The sequence below is a fragment of the Pipistrellus hanaki genome (assembly GCF_964339955.1).
Source record: "Pipistrellus hanaki genome assembly, chromosome: 7".
Lineage (NCBI taxonomy): Eukaryota > Metazoa > Chordata > Mammalia > Chiroptera > Vespertilionidae > Pipistrellus > Pipistrellus hanaki.
The window spans coordinates 87515450-87535996 of NC_140509.1; the positions used below are offsets into that span (position 1 = coordinate 87515450).

At 61.3% G+C, this 20547-nt stretch overlaps 1 protein-coding gene across 5 annotated transcripts in view; it reads right to left on the bottom strand.

Annotated features, from left to right (window-relative positions):
- The window catches only part of PDE10A (phosphodiesterase 10A), a 157008-nt gene that overhangs the window by 91186 nt on the left and 45275 nt on the right, over window positions 1-20547 (bottom strand). The window contains exon 2 of one of the 5 annotated variants that reach the window (XM_084890945.1): window positions 6138-6223. The exons of 2 other annotated variants lie outside the window; for them this stretch is intronic. In XM_084890945.1, the coding sequence (XP_084747071.1) occupies window positions 6138-6204 (67 nt within the window). In that variant the 5' untranslated portion in view covers window positions 6205-6223. Of the gene's footprint in view, window positions 1-6137; window positions 6500-20547 lie in introns of those variants that run through there. 2 more of the 5 variants (XM_084890944.1, XM_084890947.1) reach the window with 2 other exon arrangements.

The following is a 20547-nucleotide window of genomic DNA, read 5'->3' on the forward strand; positions in this document are numbered from 1 at the left end:
TGACCGGAATCGAACCAGGGTCCCTTCAGTCCCCAGACCGACGCTCTGTCCACTAAGTCGACCAGCCAGGGCCATTGGCAGACTCCTGTATGTGCCCTGACCTCCCCAGGCCGACGCTCTACCCAGCGAGCCAAACCAGCTAGGGCTCCATTTATTTCTTTAAATATATTTTTATTTATTCCAAAGAAGAAGGGAGAGGGAGAGAGGGATAGAAACATCAAGGACGGCCTCCCCGGGTGAGTCCTGGCCCCACGGAGGCCCAGAGCGTGGGCTGCGTGGCCTTCCCTGTCCTCGGGCCTGGCAGACGACACCCGCTGCCCACTGTTTCTCTTCATCCAACACCTGAGCACCTCCCATCTCTCTCTGTGCCAGCCCCCCCGCAGTCCGGGGCCCTCGGCGGCCGGCTCCGCACGGAGGGGGGCGGAGGGGAGGGCACGGGCGGGCACAAGTGAGCGAGCAGGCCAGCCGTAAGCCAGAAGCTTCCAGAGCGTGGCCAGCGCTCACTCAGCCCGGACAGCGGCATCTCCCCGGCCTCAGGGAGCCCACCGCACCGCACTGCGCCCGCCCTTAGCCCAGGGCCGTGGTCGGCAAACCGCGGCTGGAGAGCCACATGCGGCTCTCTGGCCCCTTGAGTGTGGCTCTTCCACAAAATACCTCAGCTTAGGAGAGTCTATTTTGAAGAAGTGAAGTTAGAAGAAGTTTAAGTTTAAAAATGTGGTTCTGGAAAGAAATTTCAGTCATTGTGCTGCTGGCATTTGGCTCTGCTGACTAAGGAGTTTGCCAACCAAGGGGATCGGCTGGAGCAGCTCATTCTGGTCTCGGAGGAGAGGAAAGTGCTCTCGAAGGATTACACCTGCAGGAGCTTTCCTTTCCAGGGAGAAACAGCCTTCCTGGAAGTCCCTTCCCTCCGGTCACACTCCCCAGCCTTCCCAAACAAACCATCGGCAGCGTTAATCTCGGTGTTAATTGCGGGAGGAGGTTCCCACTCCGCCTTCCACCTGCTGCTCCGCAAACACAGCTTCACCTCTGCTCAGTCACGGCGCCAGGCGTGGCTCCCTCGCGATGAGAACTTCTAGGACCTGGTCTCTTAGCAACTTTCAAACCCGCGCCCCAGCCCTGTGACCCGCCGGTGCCACGCTGCACCCTGCCCAGCCCGGGCCGGCTTGCTCACGGCACCGCCTGCCTGCTTCTCCTGTGGGAAGCAGCAGCTGTGTGATCAGACATCTACGGTGACCCTGTCAGGCGGGGACGAAGGAAGACACCCCGTGTCCTATGGCACGCTCATTCCAAGTTTTGCAGATTTTCTACATTCGCCCAGGAGTGTGTGCTTTGTTTTGTTTTGTTTGTTTTGTTTTTCATTAAAAGAGACATGTTGTGCCCAGCATGCATGGCTCAGTGGCTGAGCATCGACCTATGAACCAGGAAGTCACAGATGGACTCCCAGCTCAATCCCCGACCGAGCAGGAGGCAGCCGATCCATGATTCTCTCTCAACATGGATGCTTCTCTCTCTCCCTCCCTCTCTCCTCCTCTCTGAAATCAGTAAAAAAAAAAAAATGTATTTAAGAAGAGAACTGTCGTGCAATTTAAGGTCAGGGCCCTACATCATCCACCCCGCTCACAGCGCGCGCCCGTGGGGGCGGTCCTTTCTGAGGACTCTGGTCGCTGGCTCTCCGGGACGCCTGGTCTGCCCGGCCCGCCCTGGCTCTGCTGCTCCCGGGCAGGTGTCCACCCTCAGCCCAGGTCCTCCGAGGACACCGTTCATGACTTCCTCTCCTCCAGCGGCTCGCACGGCACAGGCCGCACCACTGCCTGCAGGCGACCGTCAGTGGGCTCGCACCGCCTCTGCTCTGCGGCCGGCCTGGCCCCCGCGTCCCTGACATCGGTGACCTCACCTCCCCGGCCCACAGGCACATGGAGGTGTGAAGTCCAGGGAGCGTCCACGCGCTCCTCTCTCTGGCTAACCCGACGGACCCTGTTTGTGTCCGTGTGTCTAAGGGTTAGCCACAGTGTCATAGCCTCAAGAAGCAGAGCGAGAGGGATACACACACAGCGTATTTCCAGCCACAGCTCCTGAAAACACGCACTTTCTGTGCTGAGTGAGTGAGAAACCGCCAGTGCCCTGCGGCCGGCATCGCCCGTCTGTCCCCTGCTCTCTGTGCCCGCCGGCCCGCCCGCCCGCCCTCCGTTCTCTCTCCCTCTCTGCCTCATTCCAAGCAGCCGCTGGGACTCCACACCCTCGGGGAGGTGGGCGCGGGGAGAGCGAGAGCCACGTTCAAGGTCTTTGAGGCTCCCGCTGGCCTATCACAGCGGCACTTCTCGGCTTCACTGGAACACACACACACACACACACACACACGCATGCACACACGTGTGTGCCCCTGCAGAGTTGGCTGCTCAGCCCCCCAGGGGCCTGGTGCTGTCCCTGTGCAGACCAGCAACGTCCTGAAGAGCTCAGAGGCCAGCACTCCGCAGACGGTGGGGTGAGGTGAGGTCAGGACGGCCTGATGGGACGGAGCCCGGGCATCAGCGCTGAGCCCGCGTCCAGGGGCTCTCCCCCGTGGGCGGTGGTTCCTCGGGACGGAGGCCTGGCCAGGGCAGCGCCTGAATGAGCTTGTTCTGTGCGTGACCGAGCGAAACGGCAAATCGGCGAGAAGCCGACGCCGGCCGCGGGACGGGAGTGTCACTGGTATCAGAGCTGCTGCACGGGGCGCTTTCCGTGGCGACCACGGTAAGACAGGCCTTCCTTCAGCAGCGGCTCCCAGCCTGCTTGTGGCTCCGCGCCCCCCCTCCCCACCCACCCCCGTCCCAAGCATCTCTAAAACCCTGATGCCCGCCCGTGACACATAATTCTTATTCTTCACAAGGCGAGCTCCGAGTCACACAGAAGAAGCCTAAAAGGCCATGGACTTGGTCTAAACACGCTTCCAGAGAACATGGCATCCACGGAAGAGAGAAAAAGAAAAGAACGAAAGGACAGCTGAAGGACTGAGGAAGAAATCACTAAGAAATTGTTAAAAAATAGTAATATGAAGTGATATGAAAAAATAGCAAATAAAGTTTCAAAACATATAACAGAGAACTGAAATGCAGAAGTATGTCATAATATATATTTATATACCGCATATGGGGCACTAGAGCTATAAGAAATGCAAAACATTCGCTGTTAATAATTCTCGAATTGCCCCCCTTCAAAATCAAATCGCTCCCCTGTGGGGCATGATCCCCCCTGTGGTAACCACCGCTCTAACGGTAACTGACCGCAGCCCTTTACACAACCACTCACTGATCAGACCAAGAGGTCCCACTGAAAGGGAAGAGGGCGTCTGTGTCCTGGCCGGTTTGGCTCAGTGGTCAGAGTGTTGGCCTGCTACCCAAAAGGTCAAAGGTTCAATTCCTGGTCAAGGGCACGTACCTTGATCGCAAGTTGGACCCCTAGCCCCAGTCAGGCCTCGAGTGGGAGGCAACTAGTTGATGTGTCTCATCTCACATCCATGCTTCTCTCACCCCCACCCCCAACTCTCTCTAGAAATCAATGGGGAAAAAAAAAAAAAACACCCTCAGGTGAGGACTTACAAATAATTAGACACATCTGCATGTGTGTGGGCATCTTTACTTCTCATAGAATCCAGGTTTTCCCCCCCAAAAGTCTCTTTTTAACTGCCCAGTACCTAAAAAGTCTGCCCACTTGAGACATTTGAGCAATCCAGACAAGGGCGGTGGTCAGCAGTGACCGGACAAAGACCCCAGTGGGTAGGGCACCGCGTCCCGGCAGGAACTGGCCTGTCTTGTGAGCATGGGTCTAGCACGGCCCACCTCCCCGAGGCGGTCTGACAGCAGACTGACCGTGCAGGTCCTGCCACCGCCTCAGCGCGTCCCGGACTCTGCTCCTGCTCACACACCAGGCACCCCTCCCTCCCCCGACGGGGCCACAGCAGCTCCTGAAGGGGCCCCGGCTGGGCCTCTCCCCGTGGCCCGTCCCCTCCAGACCCCCGTCCTTCCACAGGGGAAGCCTGCTGGGGGTTCGCCTGGGACTTCACCCCACTGACCTGGTCACCTTCTCTCTACTCCACAACACCCCCCACCACACGCCCAGGCCCCCCCCACACACAGAGACACAGACACACACACAGACACACACACACAGATACACACAGAGACACAGAGACACAGAGACACACAGAGAGACATACACATACACACACAGATACGCAGAGACACACAGAGAGACATACACATACACACAGATACACAGAGAGACACACAGACACACACAGAGAGACACACACAGACACATACACACACAGACACATACACACACAGATACACACATAGACACACACAGATACACAGAGACACACACACAGAGAGAGACACAGATACACACAGAGAGACACACAGACACACACACACACACACACACACACACTCCGCAGCAGGAACCACCACCTGCAAACAAAACCTCATCACTTCAAGAAACGGGTCCCATCGGATGCCTGCACCCTGTCCCGCAGCACCCGCCCTCCCAGGGCCACGCTGTCCCAGGGAGAGGGGGCAGCCTGCAGCCGGCCCACGGGCGGCTGTAAAAAGTACACGTGGATTTTTTAAGGAAGGGATTGACAAGAGGAGGAGGGAGGCCAGTCCTGAGCACTGACAGCTCTGCTCCCTCCCATCACAGCGGCTGTCTCAGCAGGTGCCAGTGTCCACGGGAAGGCATCCTGGCTGCAGGCAGCCCTGGTGCCCAGACCCCATCCCTCCTCCACAGCCACCTCTCTGAGCGGTCAGCCCTGCAGGTGGGGCGGGGCTGCAGACACTGGGCGCTGCACCCACCGGCGGGGGGTGGGGGGGGGGGGTACCGGAGGGGGCTCTGCTCCGAGACCAGGGCCCATGCCCAGCAGATCCGGCCCAGCAGCCAGAAGGCGCGGAGGCCGGAGCTGGCCAGGGGGGTGAGAGGCCACTGGCCACGCTGTCTCTGCGATCTCCACCCGCCGCCGGGAGGGGAGTGGCCAGCCCGGTCCCCGTAGGGCCAGGCCAGCACGCCGGCGGCTGGGCACCGGACAAGTTTCCGCCGCGAGAAGGGGCTGGACCCGGTGCGGCTGCCAGGGAGCCCCGGCCTGCCAGGGAGCCCCGGCCCGGGGAGGGAAGGCGGCCCGGGAGAGAGGCGCCAGAGCGGGCTCCGGAGGCGCAGACAAAGGCTGGCGCACGCGGTGATGCTGCGCCCGGCCCCGCGCGCAGGGCCCCAGGAGCCGGCGCCGGAGTAACGGTGTCCCGGCCGCGCCCGCACCCACCTCACCTGGCTCGCCCTCCATCCCCTCCATCGGCGGCGAAGGCGCTGCCCTCCTGTGCGTGCCCGGCGCCTCCAGCCCCGCCATCTCCGCTCCCTCCGCTCCCTGGAACCTCTGCCCGCTCCCTCCCCTCCCCGCGGCACGCCTCTGCCCCTGCCCCTGCCCCCCGCACCCCTCACCCCGGGCTGGGGGCGAGGTGGCCCCGAACCCGCGGCCCGCCGCCTCCTCCGCCCCAAGCCCATTGTCCTCGCCTCCCCGGAGCGCCGCGGCCCCGACCGGAGAGCGGTGCGGGGGGTGAGGCACTGGCAGCCGGACACCGGCCGGTCCGCGCTCTGGGGGGGGGGGGGGGGGCACGGGCTAGGGGTGGCACAGGCTCCGGGGTGGCACAGGGTTAGGGGGTGGACAGGCTCCGGGGTGGCACAGGGTTAGGGGGTGGACAGGCTCCGGGGTGGACAGGCTCCGGGGTGGCACAGGGTCAGGGGGTGGCACAGGGTCAGGGGGTGGCACAGGGTCAGGGGGGGCGGGGACACGGGACCCGGGGAACACGAGGGAGCTGCACCTCGGGGCTCGGGGCTCGGACCCGGCCAGCCCCTCCCAGGGGGGTCTCCGGGGACCCGCCTCCCGGGGAGAGGGGCGCTCGGTCCTCCAGCCCAGGGCCCGGCGGAGGAGGAGCCGGGCCGGTCCGCGTTGGGAGCGGACAGCGCCGGGGACTGTGGCCGGGCGGCCCCGCGGACAGCGGGTCGGGTTCTGGAGCCTCCGGACCGCCCTGCCCGGCGCGCGGCGCGGGGAAGCCGGGGTCCCGCAGGCGCCGGGGCGGGGGCGCGGGGCGGGGGCGCGGGCGCGGGGCACTCACTGGGGCTCAGCAGGCACTCGGTCAGCCTTCGGAAGCAGCTCGCGTGGTGCGAGGGTCCATCTGCCATGGCGGGGCCGCGGGCGAAGCTTGCGCCTGGGGCCGCCGCGGGGTCCGGCCGCCGCCTCCCCGCCGGGGCCGGGCCGGAGCCGGGCCGGAGCCGCGGAGCCGGGGCGGCGGCGGGCGGGCGCGGCGGGGCCGGAGCCGCGGAGACCGGAGCGCCGGGCGAGGAGGGGCCGCCGCCCGCCGCCGCCGCGGGGACCGCCACCGGGGCCGCTCAGCGGAGCTGCCTCCGGGCCGCCGGCATCGCCGCCGCCTCTCCCGCCGCTGCGCCCGCCCCTCCGGCAGCGGCGGGAGGCGGGAGGCTGATGGGGAGGAGGGAGGAGGGAGGGGAGGCGGGCGGGAGGAGGGGGCCGCGGGGGCGGCGGCCCGGAGCGCGGGGGGGAGGGGCGGGGAAGGGGGAGGGCGGCGGGGGGAGGCGGGCGCGCCGGGAGCGCGGCCCGGGACCCAGGCGGCGAGGCCCCCGCGGGGCGGGCGCGGGGCGGGGCGCGCTCGGTCGGCCGCGCCGGGGCTCCGGGCGGAGTCGGCCGGAGCCGGGCCGGAGCCAGGCGGGTCCCCGGCGGCGGGCAGGGGGGCCTGGGGGCGGGGAGCGCGCGGCGCCTCGCGGTTGGCCATGGCCCTCCCCTCCGGAGGCCCGGCCCCCGGCTCCGCCCCGCAGTCCTGCCCTCCGCGGCCGGCCAGGCCAAGCCCGTCCGGAGCTCCTCTCCGTCTCCGCGCCCCTCGCGGCCCAGTCCTCACCCCGCGTCCACTTTGGGGCGAGGGCCCGGCCTCGGTGCCGGCGCGCGGTCCGCGTTCCCCGGCGGCGGGGCTGGAGCGCGGCGTAGGGGGTGCGCGTCCGGCGGCCCCGGCCCGGAGCCGCGGGGGAGGCGCCGCGGTGCCGCCGCCCGGGAGGCGGAGGCGGAGGCGGTGGCCGTGGCCGTGGTGGCGGAGGCGGAGGCGGAGGACCCGGCGGAGCAGCTCCCACGCCGCGGGGGCGCCCACGCAGCGCGCAGGCTCCGGCACCCGGACCGGCGGACAGGGCCACGTGGGCAGGGGGCAGGGGCGACTGTGCTGTCCCCTCTGCGGCCCCCTCCGCGCCGGAGCCCCTGGCCTGGCGGCGGCCTGCGGCCCGCGGAGCTGTGCGCGGAGGACCCCTCTCCCCGGGGTTCACACTGGACGCGGGCTGGGGTTCAGCCCCGCACAGGGTCCCCGTACAGGAAGGCGCAGACAGGCCCTCCCCGTCCCTCAGGCCGCCCGCCTCCTGTGCCCGGTGACCGAGAATGGAAGGGCAAACAGGGCTCAAACCCCCGCGATCCGGACCCCAACGCCCCGAGGCCCCCCTGCCGGCCTCTGGGAGCCGGTCCTTCCTCTCCTGCCTGAATCCAGGCTGCGCTGCCGCGGACACGGCCCCGGAGAGCGCTGAGCGAGGAGCCCGGAGCGCGGAGGCGCCGGTGTCCCTACGGCCGGCTGCATGGGGAGCGCGGCGGCACCCCCGCCGCCGGGTGCAGTGCGGGCGGCGGGACGGGCTCCCGGGCTCCTGGGCCAGGTCACCTGCCGGGACCGGAGCGCGCCCAGGCCGGCGGGGCGAAGGGCGAGCCGTCCCCTAAGCCGAGGCGTTGGCGAAGGCGGCGGCGCCCATCCCCGGGCCGGCTCGTAAGCGCTCTCCAAGATTTCGTCTCTCCAGCCGGTTCCCGGTGTTTCTCTGGGGAAGCTGGCCGCAGAGTCCCCCCTGGCGAGGCTTCGCCCGCTCCCTCCAGGCGCCGAGCCAGGGAGTGCGTGTTGGCATCGGAAGCCAATGGCCAAGCGGGCTCCGGACACCGCCAGGCGCTCCCGCGGCGGATCGCGGGGAGGGAGCGTGGGCGCCGGCCCTGGCACCAGGGGCCCGGTCTCTGAGCCTGGAGGACGGGATCCAGGCGCTCTTATCTCACTCAGGGGGGCTGTGCCGTTCTGCTTTGTTTTGGGGTGAGGGCGGCCAGGGAGAGGAGGAGAGGCCCCTGCCCCGGGGTCCGGGCTGCCCGGCCTCCCGGTGCTGCGCTCTCTGGGCAGCGCTCCCCTGACGCCGGTAACTCCCGGGAAGGCGGGCTCCGTGCGCCCATCTCCGTGGCTGCCCACCGGCCCTGGGGAGGCCGGGCTCCACCTCCTAGTGTCCGCTGTTCATCCCTGTGCACGCGGCGTGCTTCTTGTTGACGTCCCCTTGGCTGCCTTTTGGGGTCACTAACGTGACTTCCCGCCACAAACACGTTCCCCTGGAGCTTGGATTGCAGCCTCGGACCTGTGCGGGCGGGAAGCCATCCCATGTGGTCCTGCGGGTCTGTCCCATCTCCCATCTGGGCGCGCTCTAACACACTTCACCGACCCTTTTCTGGACCCAACCCGCTACCTGTCCTCCCGCGCTCCGAAAGCTTGCGGGAAGGCACGGGCTTCCTGGACAAACCGGAGAGAAGAGGCGGGACCGCGGGGAAGGGCAGAGGGCCGCCAGAGCGGGTGCTGGCTGCGCGTTGATGGCATTTGTTATGCGCGCTCCCCGCTGCACCCCGGAGGCCGGTTCTGTTGCTCTGAGTGCCGGGGGGCGCCCGGCCACTTTCCTTCTCCGGAAACATGCAGCAGAGGTTCCCGTGCCAGACACCAGGCGCAAGCGGCCACTCCCGCCGCTCAGGCGCCTCCACACCTGCCGGGAGTTCCCTGGGGATGCCTTCCCTGCCCTCCGGCCTCCCGAGGGTGTGTCCGGAAAGGAGGAGACAGCCCCTGCACTCCAAGCCTTGTTTGGACTGATGCACACATTGGTCCCCAACTAAGAGAACACAGCATCCGGCGGTCCCCAGACGGTTTGCCAGGTGGCCTCAGGTCGGGTCCGGTGGCATCTGATCGCTGTAGGATTTCAGCGCCTCCGGAATCGGGGTTGTAACTCCGTGGGGCTGTGACCGATGCCACAGGGAGGGCTCTTTGTGAAATAAATGACCTTCCTCGTTCCAGTCCGCTCTGCAGAGAATGAAAACGCAGAGAGTGTGAAGAGGGCAGTTCGACCCCAGTAAAAAGTGCCAGGACGGGGGAGGTTCAGACTGGTAGGTCAGCCTTGTCAGACAGCGTCTCCCCAGGGACAGGATGAAGACGGAATGGATGCAGGGATGAAACCTCCCCGTCCGTCTGTCCATGCCGCCACGGGGACATCCTGATTATCCAAACACACTTCCAGACATTGTTATTTTCAAACAGAGTCCTGTCTACATTTGTTTTAGTGCTTTATGCATAATAATTCACTTATAGAGAAAGCAATATCCACCCGATCGTGATCTACCAGTAATCTGAATTCTGTGTTCCTAAAAACATTTTAAAATAGGGTCAAGGCAGAGCCCCAAGACATTTTAAAATTATGGTTTTCCTCCTCCCGTTATGAGATTTCTTTATAGTAGCCTAAGAGGGATGTTTACAACAAGTCCGATTAGCATTTGATGAATTCTGGTCAACAAGCAGGTTTGTGTCATAATTGATTTTACTTTACAACCTTAGTGCTTGGAGCTGTCAATTTCACATCGCTCACTGATTCTTGAATCTCCTGTGTTCTCTTTCGAAAATGCTTGTAAACTTTATAAAATATCAAACCAAGCTTGAGTAAATGGAGAACTCGTCTACTTATACAGATAAAGTCTAAGCAAAAGCCACATTTTCCCCATTGGTTTTAATACGTGTGACTTACTTAAAATACAGTCCTCTGAGCACAGCAGCTCCTAAGCAGGCAGCAGTGGAAACATGGGGCTCACCTGCGAGGCTTTCCCATGTCATTGCTACAAAACGACCAGCGTGTTGTCACGAGGTGTGACCGCTCACGTCCCACAGACTAAGGAGGTCCAGGATCCCTCCTCGGGCAGCTCTGCAGGGAGCTCGGTGGCCAGACACCCCCTCCCTCCCACACCTCGGAACCCTGTCACTCGCCACAGGTGTGCTCTGTGGAAAGCCGCCTGCAGCACTTCCCACCTCAGACACCAGAGCCCCCCCCTCGTCTCCCGGAACGGACGCCTCTCCTCTGTGCGTGTGAGCAGGTGGCACTGACCCTCTTCCCAACAAGTTTCCTCGCGGATTAGTTGAACTGGCGACTCCATTCTAAACAGCTGATCTCAGGGCAGGCTTGGGGGTCCCCCTGTCCCCTTTCACAGAGGCCGGGACACGGGGCACTCAATGGTTGCCGCTTGCACATCACCTGCGTGCCAACTGGTTACACTTCCTATGGGTGTGGATGCTAACAAACCTTGGGTAAACTGAGGGATGCCTCCTTACAGTATTGCTGTAGTGGAGCCTGCAAGGGAAGGGGGCTCTTATCATTTTAGTTAGAAAAATATTATAAAGTCAACCCACTGAGCAAGACACCTGTGGAAAAAAGACCAAAGGTGATTTTTTAAAAACCACTCCAGCAACCCCTAATATTTCTAGAGCTTCTGTTTCACTTAAGTTATTTTTATGAATTCAAACAAATTCACTATAAAATAACCTACAATCTTACTGTTGCTTTATGTTCTAAAACAACTAAGCGTCCGTATAGATGATATTATCTTCATTTGAAAAGTAGTGTTTCCTTGTCAACGGCAGTATTGATAATAGGCAGGTGGTTAAAACATTAATGTTCCGAATGAACCTTAAGTCTCCTGCCTTCCATGGGGGGAGGTGAGGCGTGTCTGTGATGAATGGTACGAGCCAAAGGTGAATGCTTGTTAATTAAACGCTCAGCGTCTCAGCCCCCGGAAGGTCGCTCTACTAATGGCTGTGGGAGCCCGAGGACCCGGCGGTAAAGCCGCTCAGGTTACGTAATCGATGCCACATTCTTGTGGTAACCATGTGAGCACGGAGTCTCTTACATAACGCGGCCGCGTCAGGACACAACACTAAGTAACAAAGACGCTGCCATTGAAGAAAAACGGGGAGTTGCTCTGGAAGCCCGTGAGGCTGAGGCATGCTGAGGCAGTTTTTGTTTCTCAGAAGCATGCACGTCAGACGAGAAACAGAGACCAGGTGAACCAGCGCTTCCACCAGACTTTCCCAGGTCCGGTGTCCATTCCGTGTAAGACCGCGCTTTCAGAGCCGATAGACGCCGTGTGGTAGAACCGTGTGCAGATGTTGTATAGAAGGCGCCTGAGAGAGACGTTTCTTTAAGAAAGTCCGAGCCCCATGGAAGCATTTGAGTGGACAGTGTGGCTCAGTGGGTTGAGCACTGCCTCATGGCCCAGGAGGTGCCAGGCTCCATTCCCAGGCAGGGCACATGTCTAGGTTTCAGGTTTGGTCCCCAGTAGGGAGCATGTGGAAGGCAGCCCATCAATGTGTCTCTCTCATCCGTGTTTCTCTCTCTCCCTCTCTCTTCCTCTCTATCTAAAAATCAATAAAAACAACTTTTTAACAAGGAAGAAAGGGAGCACAGAGCAGCATTAGGGGTTGGAAGCTGGGGTCCGGGAGCAGCTTACATCCCCCCGGGGAGGGGTGCCCTGAGCCCCGGGGACCCTTAGGCACCGTGAGAGCAGCGTTCCCCGGCGGCTGCCTCCACATCCCTCCGCGTCTGTCCCACCGCGAGGCGCGATGGCAGCTGTGATGTTTGCAGGGGTCACTGCGTTTGCCACAAGCGGGGCTTGCCCGTGGCTTGGACACCGTTTTCTCTCAAACGGCCCGTTATTCCAAAAGCCGCGTTTTCAGAAGGAGCCCTGGCCTTTACCCAAGGGGCCGGACGCAGTTTCGGGGAAAAGAAGAGTGGTTGGGTCTGACAGCTTTGTCTCAACAACAAGGACCAACGTGGCTCATTCAATCAGGAGAATGTGCTCCTTTTTGTTCTTTAAGAAAAAAGAGCCCGGGCACAGGCGGGCACATGGGGGTGCCTGGTCCAGACCAGGATGGACGGCACTGAAGGCGGGCAGCAGGCTCAGGGAGCCGCTGGGGCGTCAGGCTGACTCAGGGGGACAGGCTCGCCCTGTGCGTCTCTGTGGAAGCCCCCAGAGGGACAGAGAGAGCGCCAGAGGACAGACAGCTCCCCCGAGTCTGTGAAAGCTACCTGCATGTGCTCTACCACTAGAACTCTGTGACGGAGTGGGGCTGGTGAGAAAAGTAACTCACAAACGCCCAAGGGCAGCAGCCTGTGCTTCTCGCCCGCTGGCCATCACCACCCCACGAGAGCCAGAGAAACCTGCCAGATCAGCCGGGCAGCGGAGGAAGGAGAAACTGAGGCAGCGCCTCTCCCATGATTCCCTGCCACGTCCATTCTGCTTGTTCGCACTCCGGGGCTTAATAAGTTAGGGTGGCGCTCGGTAACATCGTAGTCACTATGGTCGAAAAAGGGGGGTTTGGTCGAAAAAGGGGGGTTTCTGCCCTGGCCGGTGTGGCTCAGTGGGTAGAGCATAGGCCTAAGAACTGAAGGGTCCTGGGTTTCATTCCGGTCAAGGGCACATGCCAGGGTTGTGGGCTCAATCCTAGTGTGGGGCCGGGCGGGGGGGGGAGGGGGGGCGCGGGTGCAGAAGGGAACCAATCAATGAGTCTCTCATCATTGATGTTTCGCTCTCTCCCCCTTCCTCTCTGAAATCAACACTAATATTTTAAGTGCGATTCCCCCCCCCTCGCCCCCCGCACAGCTCATGTGCACCACGTTATGACGTGTGAGCAGCTGTCGGGCGGGGTCTCACGGCGCCGGACGCAGCAGCCTGAGCAGAGGTGTGGCCTCGGCGAGCAGCCCCCTGAACGCCCGCCCGCTGGTCCCCACGCGGACCGCCCTGCACGTCTCCCTCCGGTGAGGACCCTGCGGGTGACCCGCCAGCCTGGGAGGAAGTTTGCTTCTCTCCTCCTCCCTCCAGCCTTCATGCTGGTAGTCGCTTCCCCTGGAAGTTTCCAGAAATCTCCACCCAGGAGACGTGTGCTCCTGCCCATTATCGTGCCCTACGCCCACGGGCATCCAAACTCGTCCTGCGTGAGGACACAGCCCTACGCAGGTGGCCACCACCCCTGCTGTCAGTGACAGAAACCAACTCAGCGTATCACCCCGACCGGAAAAATGGACTGGAAAGCCAACTGCCTTCTCCTGATTGGAAATCTCCATAATAAATCTTTGTTTTCCTTTCTCGCCATGCGATGTGAGTCCGCTGTGGACCGGCAACCTCAGGTCGAAGGGCCCGGCCTGGCAGACAGGGTAATGCGTCTTTACCCCCCGGAGCTGAGTGGCATGAATCACTGGTTGGCTCAGCGTACCATGCCTCATGGGTCACTTGAAAGGGCCCAGCTGGCCCAAACCCAAGTTCTCCACCTGAGGTGGAACCGGGCAGGGCGGGACCATCTGCATCAGCTCGCGCCGGGACACCTGGCAGGGACCCGAAAACAGCCCACCGCACGTGGGCGCTCACGGTGGGAAGCCAGAGAGAGAGGCCTCGGGCGGGCGGGCCATTGGCACCTCCTATGTAGACTTCCTCTGCCCTCTCCTCCCACAGGCTCCGGTGGCCTCAGACCCTGGAGTGTGGCCCAAGGGCCGGGTTTTATGGTGCGCACACTGACCTTCTCCTAGATGAGTCACCAATCACGTGTCACCACTCAGCGGTGTTTGGCAGCCACAGCTAACGGCCTTCCCCGGGGCCACTGAGACACCTAATGGGGCATCATTAGCTCCGGGCACTCCTCTGGCGATGGGAGCTTAGAAATGCTGGCAGGCACCTTCTGAAGATTCTCCTACTTTTCGGCTTTGAACAATTAAACCAAGTTAAAAATGATTGTGATGCTCATCTAACGATCCTATATAATAAAAGCCTAATATGCTATGTGTCCCGTCTTCTGTTCAACCAATCAAAAAGCATAATAAGCTAATGATATGTTAAGGTCACTCAACCACTGGCTATGACCACCAGGGGAGAAGAGAGTCAGTCGACCAGTCGCTATGATGTGCACTGACCACCAGAGGGCAGATGCTCCGACTGGTAGGATAGCTTGCTGCTGGGGTCCTGCCGATCAGGACTGAGCAAGATGGGCCAGACATGCCCTGGAGCCCTCCCTCAGCCCCTCCATAGCTGGCCAACTGCCCACATCCCTCCCTGACCCACTCGTGCATGGTGGGGTCCCTCAGTGTGGCCTATATCCTCTCGCCATCCGGGACCCCTCCGGGGATGCTGGAGAGCCGGTTTCAGCTCGATCCTACAGGCCAGGCCGAGGGGCCTCACTGGTGCACATAAGTTACGGTATGGCCCCTTCACTAAAATGCCAGTGTTTCCTGTGATGGCCTCTTCTGAACTCTGGAGTTGCCCAGTGGAAGCGTTGTTCATGGTCAGGTTGGAGGTGAGAGAGAGGCTGACGATGTTTGGGGTCTCAGAGGGCCCGAACTTTGAGAATCATCCATGCTTTCGGTGAGGACCAAGAATGGGGGCTAATGTATTTGAGCAAATGGAGAAGTCCCAGTGGACTGGGGACCCTTCAGATGAATTACGATTGAGCCCCAATACAGGGAGAGGCAAAAGTCAGCTTACAGTTGCTCACATGGAAAATAAAGTAATAATTAATAAGTGATAATGCAAGAATAAACTCTGTTTCATGTACTTGCAACTGTAAGGCCTGCTTCTGCCCGCCCTGTATACATCGGTCACATTACTGACAGCTGCCAGGGGTCCGCGGATCCCACTCTGCCACCTTCTCCTTGGCCGCTAGAACCTTAGCAAGTGGCCACAGACACACCCACGGCCCATGGCTGTCTCAGCCACCTTTCCGAACGGCGGCACGGTGAAGAGATGATGTCACAGGTTTTCAATGTGACAATGTACAGTTGCCCTCTGGGGGCAAGAAGTTCACTGTTTCTTGAAGAATAAAGAGTAAACCGTCTTTTTCTTATTTTCACTTAATCCCCTCACCTGTTTCACCCGGCTCCGAGCCCCCTGCCCGCTGGCCGCTGTCTGTCTGCCCTCCTGCTGTGTTCTCTATGAGTCTGGAGGCGGGGGAGCTGGGGGAGCTGGAGAAGCTGGGGGCGCTGGGGGAGAGAAGTGGAGGGATTAAGCAGAAAAACAAAACTCATAGACACAGACAACAGCACGCTGATGACCAGAGGGAGGGGGGCTGGGGCAGGCCGAAGAGTGTGAGGGGGACACACGTGACGGAAGGAGACGTGGCTTTGGGTGGTGAACACGTGATACAATATATGATGACGTGTTATAGAACCGTACACCTCAAGCATACACAATCTTATTAACTAACTAGAAGCCCAATGCAGGAAGATTCGTGCTAGAATGGGCCTTCCTTTCCCTGGCTGCCAGCACCTCTCCACCCTGGCCCAGTCCCTCCCCATGCTGCCCAGAGGCCCTGAGAGACCGGGGGTGGGACAGAAAGCCTGTGTCGCAGGCACTCAGTGCCTATGTATGCAAATTAACTGCCATCTTTGTTGGGTTAATTTGCATATCACTTCTTATTGGCTGGTGCCGTGGGGGGGGGGGGTACGGTCAATTTACATGTTTGTCTATTATTAGGTAAGATAACTCCAGTAAGTTTAATAAAAGATGTGTAGATGGTGTCCCGAAATGTGCACACACACTTTGAATAATTACAAAGGCAGTGTTAACTAAATTAGACTCATTTTCAAACATGAGCTCTCTGCTGCTCAGTGTGCACACATTTGGGGAAACAGCCATCCTTGTCATGAGCCCCCAGAGTCCACTCGTCTCTGTGACTGTCCCCCAGGGACCGCCGGGGAGAGCCTCTCTGCTTCTGACTGTGTGGGCGGCGGTTCCTCACCCTCTCAGCCGGGGACTGAGAGCCTGGAAACTTCATTTTCATGGATTCCACGGCCGCAGTGACCCAGCGGGACCGGGAGCACGGGGAGCCCCAAAGAGCATAAAACGGCCACGTCCTCCTGGCCTTCTCCGAGCTGAGCACACGCCATCGGCACAGCCCGGCGAGGCGTCCCGGGAGGAGAAAGTGCCTGTGCCTGCGCCACCTTCCCGCACGGCCCCGTGTCTCCGGGGAGGGTGCTCCTGTGGCCGCTGTCGGGGCTGCTCCCGGCGCCCCGCACCCCGGCGGCCTCTCCGGCTGGGTCTCCGGTCGGCTTTGAGCCCTGGCACACCGGGATTATAACAGCCGCTACGGCCAGCCCAGGCTTTGGGTCTCCCCTGAGCAGGCCCGCGCTCTCCTGTCCAGGCAGGGTGTCCGCACTGCCCGCTGGGCTGCCCCAGCCCAGCCCCGTGCCGGCGGGAGGCGAGGTCACTGAGGAGGACCTACTGGAGTGCTCGCCTGCACAGCGGCAGCGTGCCCCCAACGCCGCCGGCTCAACGCTGGGCAGATGTGCGCTCGGGAGATCTGTCTGTCTGTCTGTGCTCAGCCAGATGTCTGTCTTAGGTTACAGTGAGACACCGGCAGAGTCTGGCTTTACGTGTTTGCACTGGGATTTACAGAAACCAGTATAAACACGTTTTCAGAAGAGAGAGCACGCAAGCAGACTCACTAAAATATTCCCCTGAATCCTGCATTCTAGTTATAAAGGGGAAAAAAGATTTCCACCAAGTTTATCAAAGTTTCCACGGAGTTTGCCACGAGGGACACAGGTCTGCCTGGCTCACTGCCCCCCCCCTCCCCCGCGGCCCAGGGCGGAGCTGGGCCCAGGAACTGGCCCGGCTCTCACACCTCTCACACCTCCCCCGTGCCCGGCCACGGGCACCGTCTTCATCGGGTGTAAGAGGTCGCCCCGCCCGCCACGCAGACTAACACAGTTCGGGCTGCGGGCCCGCGGGCTCCAGCAGCTAAGCTGGCAGGAGCTGCCCAGCGGCCCCGGCCCAGCCGTCGCTGAGCCAGCTCACCCAGAAGCCCGTCGCCGGGCGCAGGATAACTCAATAGAAAGTAATTAGGGAAATGAAACCTTTTTTTCAAACCCTTGATTTGACTTATACAATTCCCGTTTCACTTTAGAGCGCCGCCCAGCGGAGGAACTGCCTTCGGCTCCGGGGCACCTGATGGCTGTGCTGGGAGAGGAGGGGCCGAGGGGGGGGGTCCTCTCAGGGCGGGTAAATCGCAATCTGAAAGTAAAAGTATAGATTCACAGTAAAAAGCTTTGCACAACAGCCCCGCTCAGTAGCTCAATTGGCTGAAACATTGTAATGAGACGCCAAGGTCGTGGGTTCAAACCCCACTTAGGGCACAGACAAGACTCAACAGATGAACGAACACATAAGAGGGACAAGTTCCTCTCTCTCTCTCTCTCTCTCTCTCTCTCTCTCTCTCCTCTCCCCCCCCCCCCATTCTGTTTCTCCGGAGACTCCGGAATAACACCCTTCCCTGGGGTTCCTCCTATGTCGCCAGGCCACGGCCTTCGTCTTCACCCCTTTCTCTTCTGTTTTTCTGGGAGAGAAATACCCTCGGTGACCCCCTTAAGAATCAGGAACATTCTGGGATTGCCTTTTGAAATGTGACCTCTAGTTGGCAAAGCTCAGATCCCCGTGGCCATTTCCTGTGGGCTCCAGAATTCAGTGATTAAAGGGTGTCCCCGCCCCCTTCCCGCTCTCCCTTCCAGACGGTTCTGTGTGCCGAGATCCGTGCCGGCCCCGCCCCCGCCAGCGCCCCTCCCCACACGCGTCTGAAACCCTCCTGCCACCCAGCCTCGCCCGCCCCCTCCGCTTCTCCCTCTCTCCCTTCCTACTAACGCGTTTGTACATCAGCTCTCACCAAAGAGAAAAAAATCCCTCTGAATGGCAAATTAGCACCCCCCAGGCGGACACCCTATCCTAGCAACAGCCACCAAAGCCGCTGTCACCCACACGGACACTCTGCTTCCTCCGAGAAAGGGAGTCGCAGCAGCCCGCCCGCCGCCCCCGGCTGCGCTCACACTTCCTCAGAGAGGAGACGGAGGCCGTCTGAAAGGCTCATTGACACGAGGGCCTTGGAGACCCGCCGTGCCCACGGTGTGCTGGCACACGCCCGCAGCCTGTGTCCAGCCCGGTCAGGGTGGCCGGGGTGGCCAGTGCGCGGGGCTGTGCTGTCCACCGCCCGGTTTACTGCAGGACACCGCCCGGGGGGCGGCCTGCAGGAGGGGGGCCTGAGAGCTCACCGAGGCAGCGCCTCTCGGGGGAAGCTGGGGAACCGGAGCCTCGCCTGGTGTCTTTGTGCAGCAGGGACCGGCCTCGGGTGCGAGCAGAAAGCATCAAAGGTGACACAGAAAAGTCACAAAGAACCTTCCAGAGAGGAGGTGGGCCGGAAACGGCGGCGGGGAAAAGGCAAGTCTGGATTCTGACGCAGCTCTGACCTCCCATGCCTTGGGGGGCTGTGGGGCCGCCTCCTCCCCCCGCAGACACCCTCTGGAGAGCCTGCCCGCCCAGCGAGGCCGGGCCCGGAGCCATCGACGCTCCCCAACACCAAGGACACAGCAGTGCCCGCCCCCGGAGCGCCGGGCGTGTCACAGAAGGTCCCCACGGGGGCTGCTCAGCCGTGTCCGCCCGTGGACAGGGCATGTCACACGGCCCAGCCGCATGCGGAGCGAGGCCCTCTCTCGGTTTCCTTTTAAGATACGGGTTTCGTGTGTCCAGTTTAGCGTGCAGAGAGGATGATGGGAAGTGGCACTTGGGGAGAAGCCTCTGTCTTACAATCACCAGGGCTCTTGCCGGGACCCATGGTGGGTGCTGTTGAGTACTAGTTAGTCCCCGAAGTGGGTACTGTTGAGTACCCATGGTGACCACTAGTAGGTGCTATTGGTACCCGTGGTGGCGATGGCTGGGTACCACTGGGTGCTGGTTGGTGCTGGTGGGTACCGCTGGGTACCCATCGTGGATGTCCTATTGGATACCTACAGCGAGTGCTGCTGGGTGCTGTTGGGCACCTGTGCTGGTGTCGGCACCTATGGTGGGCACGGTGGGTACTGTTGGGTGCACAGTAAGTCCTGGGATAGAGACAAAAGCAATCACAGAGTTGGTTCTTCGGTTTTTCTCTGGAGGAGTCTGACCTTTCGGTGGGAGAAGTGAAATTTCTCCCCTGGGGTTTTGGGAGTCGGATACTAGGGAGACACGGAAGGCATGATGGGATATTTTGCAAATTCTAAAACCTGAGTGAGCTGCCACCAAACGAGCCAGGAAGGACCCAGTTCAGCCGCAGCCACGCCCACGGGCAGCCAAACGGGAAAGCGGCTCCTGCTCATTCACCAGACGGGGACTCCCAGCCGCAACGCGAGGGGCGTCCCGGGGGACGGGCCGCCCGCGGGCGCAGGGAGGAAAGGAGAGACGGAGTCCTGACGGCATAAACTGACCTCGAACGAGAGTCACACTCTGCGGGAGATTTTCAGATAAAGGAACCTTGAGCGCCGTCCGCTGCATCACAGACACAGACATGTGGAAACACGGCCGTGCAGACCGCCCCGGCCCGAGTGACCCGCTTCCTGCCGCGTCTCAGAGGCACGAAATGTGTGCTTCCGTGCTCCCATCGCTGCGGTCCCGCGAACCCGGTGATTCTGAAGACGCTCAGGCCCTTCCTGGGCCCCATGGAGCCCCTGAGAGCGCCCGGGGGACCCCCGGAGTGTGAGACAGGCCGTCCGAGCCCGTTCACTCAGCAGCGCCTGTTCGTGGGGCACTAGGCGGTCAGTTTGCCTCCTCCACACGCCCCCGTGACGGACATCAGAGTCTCCAACATGAGGTCAGCGCCCGAGGGGAGGACAGTGACATCTGCTGCTCAAAAAGGAACAAAACGCCATCCTCCCAGCGCGTGGGTCCGAGGTCTACAGAACGAGGTAAACTTTAGAAGAAGAGTTCAGCCCTAACCCGTTTGGCTCAGTGGACAGAGCGTCGGCCTGCGGACTGAAGGGTCCCAGGTTCGATCCCGGTCAAGGGCATGTACCTTGGTTGCGGGCACATCCCCAGAAATATCATCATTGATGTTTCTAACTCTCTACCCCTCTCCCTTCCTCTCTATAGAAAAGTTAATAATATATGGAAGCCCAGGCTGGGGCCGCCATGCTAGGCCACCCCGTTCCTCCCGGCGGGTGTGGCTCACCCACACCAGCCCCCCCCCCCCGGCCCCCGCCCCCGAGCCGCCTCCTCCGGGAAGTGCGCTCAGCGAGGCTTTGGAAAATGCAAAGCAGTTTGATGTGCAGGAGAGTGACATGAGTGACATGAGAACGAAAGCAACGTTCTTTTAAATGTCATCCGATTCTCTCCACTCACAGCAAGCGCCCCAAAAATAACTCCGAGCGCGCTGGGTCCCAGGTCCTCTCCCCCCTCTGCCCGCCCCCAGGTGCGCCCACACCGCCCCACCTCCCTGCCCTGTAGGCACAGGCCCCTCCCCCTCCACACACACACACACACACACACACACACACACACACAGCTCCCCACGCTCAGGCAGGCCGCGGAGGGCTAGGTGCTCACTGTAGGGAGCTGTGTATCCACGGAGCTCAGAGGCTCTCTGAGCCACAGAG